General features: G+C 38.3%; 1 protein-coding gene across 2 annotated transcripts in view; it reads right to left on the bottom strand.

The window, feature by feature from the left end:
• Positions 1-7526, bottom strand: part of LOC133630095 (nuclear receptor-binding protein 2-like) — a 39705-nt gene that overhangs the window by 6760 nt on the left and 25419 nt on the right. For both annotated transcript variants that reach the window (XM_062021384.1, XM_062021385.1), the window contains exons 2-8: positions 6696-6818; positions 6429-6530; positions 6253-6342; positions 5981-6021; positions 5818-5912; positions 5703-5726; positions 5526-5612 (exon numbers count right to left, since the gene is read on the bottom strand). In XM_062021384.1, coding sequence (XP_061877368.1) covers positions 5526-5612; positions 5703-5726; positions 5818-5912; positions 5981-6021; positions 6253-6342; positions 6429-6530; positions 6696-6818 — 562 coding nt within the window. The remainder of the gene's footprint in view (positions 1-5525; positions 5613-5702; positions 5727-5817; positions 5913-5980; positions 6022-6252; positions 6343-6428; positions 6531-6695; positions 6819-7526) is intronic.

Raw genomic sequence — 7526 nt, 5'->3', positions numbered from 1 at the left:
AATCAGGTGATTGCATATAGAATGCTAATGCCTGAAACACATACAAAAAAAAAATGTTCCGGTTCTAAATAGTAATTCAATTATTTGTGTGTGACAGAAAATAATAGAGAACCATTTATTTTTTAGATGGCTAGATATATGAAGCAGGTAGAGACGTAGCCCAAAAGACTTGCGGCCGTAAACGCAGGGAAAGGGGGCTCCACAGAGTATTGACTCAAGGGGGCTAAACACTTTTGCACATCACAATTTTCAGTTTTAATTTGAAAAATAAAAAATCACGTACAGTGTGCCGATTTGTGTTGGTCTTTAACATAAAATCCCAATAAAATATATCAATAATCGTGGTTGTCAAAATGTGGAAAAGTTTATGAGGTATTAATTAGGGATGTTCCGATAAAGGTTTTATGCTGCTGATTCCAATCATCCATGAGTGAGATTAGCCGACACCAATGACACCAATACCAATCACATGTATCAACTGTACATTTTGCAATGTATTCATGGTGAGTGCTATTGACAGTTTAACAATATCAACACAATATTTAAACTAGTTCCATATTGTCTTGTATTATATACATTTGTTTGAGCAAAACAAAGTCAAATGTACACAATTTTTAAACAAAAGCAAAAACGATCTACTACTCTTTTAAATCCTTAGATTTTTGCCCTAATGTGTCCAGGGACTTATTCCCTGAGTTTGTAAAAATTAACAAAAACAACAATAGCATTTGTTGTTTCAAGTTAGCCTTGCAGATAGCTTAGCTATGAGCATGCTTGCCCCTGTCTTGCTCTTGATCTGTAACATTTTTAGCCTCGTCCTTCAGTGATAATGACACTTAAGATATTGAGAAATGCAGTTTATTTGCCGCAATGGGGGTGGTTATTATAATTTAGGGGAGCGGCTCCACACTGTGCATGGAGATACACAATTAGCTGCTATCTTGTCAGTCTGGGGAATAAACATAAATACAGTGTCAGCCTGAGACGATCGGTACTGAAAGGTATTAATCGACAATGACAATCACATACTGTACTTTTTCATGAAAAAAGGCAAATACTGATCAGTGGCCAGTTGATCGTCACGTTCCTAAAATGAATATGAATTTCTTTCATGAAAAGTGAATTCAGTTCTAGAAGGAGAAGCGAAGAAAGCCATCTTTATCAAGGTTGAAAAACCATCCCTGAACAGAGGAGGAAGTTTGCAAGTGCGACACCAAGTATGTCCTACATACAACACTGTCATTTGAAGCATTCGTAAGAGACTCAACAATTTTGCCTCTAACGAATAACAGCATGACATAGAAACATTACGGTTCCAGGTGCCCCCTTTGTGCTATCAATACAACTGAATGGAACACTACGCAGGGTTTTCCCTTAATATATTGCAGTGGCGGGCCGTGCGTTTCCCACCTAGGCCTTCGGTGATGTCCGACTTCAATGATTACCTCTCAAAATACCATCATTTATGTCACCACATGACCATTGCTGGAGAAATACTATACATGAAAACATTTACGCCCTACTGGGCATTGTACAAACCCCGTTTCCATATGAGTTGGGAAATTGTGTTAGATGTAAATATAAATGGAATACAATGATTTGCAAATCCTTTTCAACCCATATTCAATTGAATGCACTACAAAGTCAAGATATTTGATGTTCAAACTCATAAACTTTTTTTTTTTTTTGCAAATAATAATGAACTTAGAATTTCATGGCTGCAACACGTGCCAAAGTAGCTGGGAAAGGGCATGTTCACCACTGTGTTACATGGCCTTTCCTTTTAACAACACTCAATAAACGTTTGGAAACTGAGGAGACACATTTTTTAAGCTTCTCAGGTGGAATTCTTTCCCATTCTTGCTTGATGTACAGCTTAAGTTGTTCAACAGTCCGGGGGTCTCCGTTGTGGTATTTTAGGCTTCATAATGCGCCACACATTTTCAATGGGAGACAGGTCTGGACTACAGGCAGGCCAGTCTAGTACCCGCACTCTTTTACTATGAAGTCACATTGATGTAACACGTGGCTTGGCATTGCCTTGCTGAAATAAGCAGGGGCGTCCATGGTAACGTTGCTTGGATGGCAACATATGTTGCTCCAAAACCTGTATGTACCTTTCAGCATTAATGGCGACTTCACAGATGTGTAAGTTACCCATGTCTTGGGCACTAATACACCCCCATACAATCACAGATGCTGGCTTTTACACTTTACGCCTATAACAATCCGGATGGTTCTTTTCCTCTTTGGTCCGGAGGACACGACGTCCACAGTTTCCAAAAACAATTTGAAATGTGGACTCGTCAGACCACAGAACACTTTTCCACTTTGTATCAGTCCATCTTAGATGAGCTCAGGCCCAGCGAAGCCGATGTCGTTTCTGGGTGTTGTTGATAAACGGTTTTCGCCTTGCATAGGAGAGTTAACTTGCACTTACAGATGTAGCGACCGACTGTAGTTACTGACAGTGGGTTTCTGAAGTGTTCCTGAGCCCATGTGGTGATATCCTTTACACACTGATGTCGCTTGTTGATGCAGTACAGCCTGAGGGATCGAAGGTCACGGGCTTAGCTGCTTACGTGCAGTGATTTCTCCAGATTCTCTGAACCCTTTGATGATATTACGGACCGTAGATGGTGAACTCCCTAAATTCCTTGCAATAGCTGGTTGAGAAAGGTTTTTCTTAAATTGTTCAACAATTTGCTCACGCATTTGTTGACAAAGTGTTGACCCTCGCCCCATCCTTGTTTGTGAATAACTGAGCATTTCATGGAATCTACTTTTATACCCAATCATGGCACCCACCTGTTCCCAATTTGCCGGTTCACCTGTGGGATGTTCCAAATAAGTTTTTGATGAGCATTCCTCAACTTTATCAGTATTTATTGCCACCTTTCCCAACTTCTTTGTCACGTGTTGCTGGCAACAAATTCTAAAGTTAATGATTATTTGCAAAAAAAAAAAATGTTTATCAGTTTGAACATCAAATATGTTGTCTTTGTAGCATATTCAACTGAATATGTGTTGAAAAGGATTTGCAAATCATTGTATTCCGTTTATATTTACATCTAACACAATTTCCCAACTCATATGGAAACGGGGTTTGTACAAAACGGGTTGTTTTCTGGCGCATTTAAAAATCAGCAATTAAAACATATCTTATGTGGTACTGTCAAAATTAAAATCGCAAAAAACATTTTAAACGTGAAAAAATTAAGAAATAAAATATCTGAACTCACATTTCATCTACAGCTGAGCTCGCTTCCGGGGTTGGCCGAGATGGTCTCACAAGATGTAGTTTCTCTTTAAATATCCTTCTTGAAAATGGCCTCGCAAATATATGTGTTGTCTTGTCTAATCATATAAGATGCAGACGAGGCGTGTTGGCTGACTTCTTAAAGTTTAGTCCACAACGTGCTTATCAAAAACATCCCGCTACCGGCATGTCTACATTTAACAACCTAAACGGAGCTACTGCGCATGCTCTTTGCTACTGTGGCATGCAGGGTAATGGAGTTCTTATATTACCTGGCTCATAACATCACTATATATCTGCCTTAAGCTATCTAGAAGGCCTTACTGACAACACAGCGTGATCTGATTGGCTATCGCAACTGTCTGTCACAGTATGTCCCCGTTCGTTTACAGCACACGGACGCCAGCATTGCTGAATCTGAAGGCCTGCGGCAGATTTGGTACAGCATGGCAACATAAGCTAGCTGAATTCTGATTGGATAAAAACTCTATAAACTAAAAACAACAGTGCTGCAAGGAGCATAATATGACATGAAGAGAATATGAATACTTTAAGATGTTTAGGGAAAGTAAATTAAAAATTACTTTTATCTTTAATTATGATCATGATTTCTGGTTATGTTAGGCCAGCAGAGAAGGCCTTGCTGGCCCTGACGGCACACCACTGATGTATTGGATGGTGGCGGTGCACCACGACAACATATTAGCCGCCACATCTAAAGAAATATTTTTTTTTACATGAAAACAAAATAAGGTAATATAATGTATTGTTGCGTCCAGAAGAAGACACACAAAGCCCAACGACCTTTTTAGCTCTTATTGCAAATGTTATGCTAACAACAGGCCCAATTCCAAAAAGTATTTTCTCCGTGTTTTCACTCCTAACCACATAACACTTCCTCATACTCCGCTGACACTGTGTGTTCACAACAATGGGAAAAATGAACACCATAACATGCACATTAACACCAGCAGGTAGTTACAGTATGAATGGATGTATATAGTTTATTATTTGTGCATTGGGATGCATGGAAAATTTGGCCGCTAAAAAAAGACGTACTTAGATCACCGGAACAGCTATGTAAGATATATATATATATATATATATAGATATGTTTATATATATATATTTTTGTGTCATAAAAAAAATACAATCATGTGTGCTTACGGACTGTATCCCTGCAGGTTGTATTGATCTATATTGATATATAATGTAGGAACCAGAAATATTAATAACAGAAAGAAACAACCCTTTTGTGCGAATGAGTGTGAATGAGTGTAAATGGGGGAGGGAGGTTTTTTGGGTTGGTGCACTAATTGTAAGTGTATCTTGTGTTTTTTATGTTGATGTAATAAAAAAATATATTTACATTTTTTTTATTTCATTTATTTATTTTTTTAAATTTCTTGTGCGGTACCAATCGATCCACGGACCGGTACTGGGCCGCAGCCTGGTGGTTGGGGACCACAGCTTTAATGTATCCTCGATATACATGCCGACAGCGATCTTTAAAATTTAAATGACACTTTTAAGGAGAGAAAGGCTTGCAACAGTGCGAAGCAAGTGTGCCTTCAAGCTCTCTACATTTCGCTTTTCGTCGCAGACATGGAGCGACATAAGTAAAGAGTCCCTAAACACAAGTACAGTCTCCAATAACACCGTAAAATAGATGCTAAAATTTTTGCCAGTCGTTTTTTAATAAAGAAAAAAAGATTAAAAGGATTGGAGAATTCTCTAGAAAAAAATCTCAACAATAAGTAACAACAACTGAACAATAGAGCAAAACAATATTTGTAAGAAAAAAAATTGTTCATACTATAATTAAAGGGGCTGTTTGCAAATTGCTCACAGTTACATTTTTCGAAGCATAAATATAACAAGAGATAGGTTGATTGACAACACTAAATGGGCCCTAGTGTGTGAATGTGAGTGTGAATGTTGTCTGTCTATCTATGTTGACCCTGTGATGAGGTGGCGACTTGTCCAGGGTGTACCCCGCCTTCCGCCCGATTGTAGCTGAGATAGGCTCCAGCGACCCCCCGCAACCCCAAAAGGGACAAGCGGTAGAAAATGGATGGATGGAAATATAACAATAACACAATTGGCTAGTTTGTGTTACCATTAGTGGTTTAACAGAACACCTTTGTGTTAAAACGGTAGATATTTTCCCAATTACTAAGTTTGTGTAGTAAAATGTTTTACCGGCCCGAATAAAATGATTGGTTATTACCTCTTCGAGGCCGAAAGAGTATGTATATATACATACTTCCATATTCTGGTGCAAAAAAATGAAGATTCCTCTGCTCGTCACGATGTTGCCTCCCCTTGCTCTGAACGTTTGCGTCTGGGAATACTGAAAAAGAGGAGGAAAAACAGTATACAAATCACTGAGGCACAATACATTTACAAATTTGGATAAAAACAAGCAGCAAATGCATCTTACCATTTACAAACAGCCGATGCCACACTGTGGAAAAAGAAGTATGCATGAATAAAATAGTTCAGTAGGACTGGATTATCTTGTTGTAATGGCATGCAAAACCCTGCAGGGGTCAGACCTGAGCCAATCTTGATGAGGCCATTATGCTGGATGAAGATGGTGTCACACGTCAGGTTGCCATGGATTATTGGTGGATCACAAGAGTGCAAATAACTAAAATACATGAAATAATTGTTGCTCAGTACTGTAATAAAATGACACAATCAGAAGTTATCCAGTACCTGAGGGCAGAGAGAATCTGGGTGCACCATCTTTTCCAGGCCTAAATACAACACACAAAATGCAGCACAATACTACTACAATAAAACAACAGGAGGGTAGATGTTGGATGAATAAGTGGAAGGTTTCAAAGCATTGTGTGGACTCGAGTACAAGCTCTGTGGGCCATCAGGCTGCTATGTTACATAACCTCTAATCCTGTATTAATAAAATGGTTTTGAGTAGTGACTGGACAGCAGAAAAAAAAAACATTGTGATGAGAGCCGAGACCGACCTTCACATTCATGGTCTTGTGGTTCTTCTTGGTTTTCTTCAGAAATTGCTTGAGGCTGCCCGATGACATGTATTCGGTGATGAAGATGACCTGTGGAGGATGTACAGCGTGTGAGGCGCATCTCGATAAAGATAAAAAAAGTAAAGAAAAAAATAAAATAAATAAAAAAGGTCTACCCGAGCTTGACTCTCCTTCATGTCCAGCCAGTACTTGTGGAACTTGACAATGTTAGGGTGTTCCACCTGCATCAGGTTCTCAAACATCTCCTTGATCTTTTCCTACATCAGATATTATAGATATTATCTAAAATCGTCACATACATGATGGACCACCACAATGTATTTTACAATACACTGGAGTGATTTAGGGCTATATAAATAAACATTGATTAATTGATTGATTGGATAAAAGCCCAAAATTATACACAGGAAATATTGTTATACCTCCTGTGCTTTGAAGACCTTCTTGTCCGAGAAAAGCACTTCATTCCACACCACCTCCACACCCTCCTCAGTGTCCATGGCAAGGGAGGCGCTTTCCACACCTGGAACATTACCTTGACTCACCTGCAAGGGGAAGAGTACATTACTTAATGACAGCATTCCAATTGCAAAACAGTGACCATAACCATGTGTATCATGCATTGCTCATTTGTGTTTCACGTCATATACTGCCCCCCAATGGTTTAGAGCAGGGGCGTCAAACTCATTTTAGATCGAGGGCCACATGGAGAAAAATCTACTCCCAAGTGGGCCGGACTGGTAAAATCCCGGCACGATAACTTAAAAATAATGACAACGTCAGATTATTTTCTCTGTTTAAAAAAAGAACAAGCACATCCTGAAATTGTACAAATCATAATGTTGTGATTTTTTTACACTTACATGTTGTGATTAATAGTATTCTATCTTTATTTGTCATTTATATTTTCTGAATAAATTATGTAATAATGTTCATCAGTCAACTCATTGTAATTATTTTTTAATCTATCAAGATAAAAAAAATTATATCAAAATGAAATTACAGTATAATCTATGTATTTTGATAATTTTCCTTGATTGATGTACTAACATCATGTGGTTTATTTTGTACATATGTAGCATCATCTAAAAAGATACAAATAATTGCTATTGCGACATAGAACAGCTGTTTCTTTCATTCAAATATTTCAGGTTAATTTCTATACTTAGCAAACTCATCCCGCGGGCCGGATAAAACCTGTCCGCCGGCCTTAATGAAAAATAATCACAACCTGAATGATTGCATAGCTGGAA

The sequence above is a fragment of the Entelurus aequoreus genome, linkage group LG15 (assembly GCF_033978785.1).
Source record: "Entelurus aequoreus isolate RoL-2023_Sb linkage group LG15, RoL_Eaeq_v1.1, whole genome shotgun sequence".
NCBI lineage: Eukaryota > Metazoa > Chordata > Actinopteri > Syngnathiformes > Syngnathidae > Entelurus > Entelurus aequoreus.
Note: the sequence above shows the minus strand (reverse complement) of the source record. Positions and strands in the feature narration are given on the sequence as shown.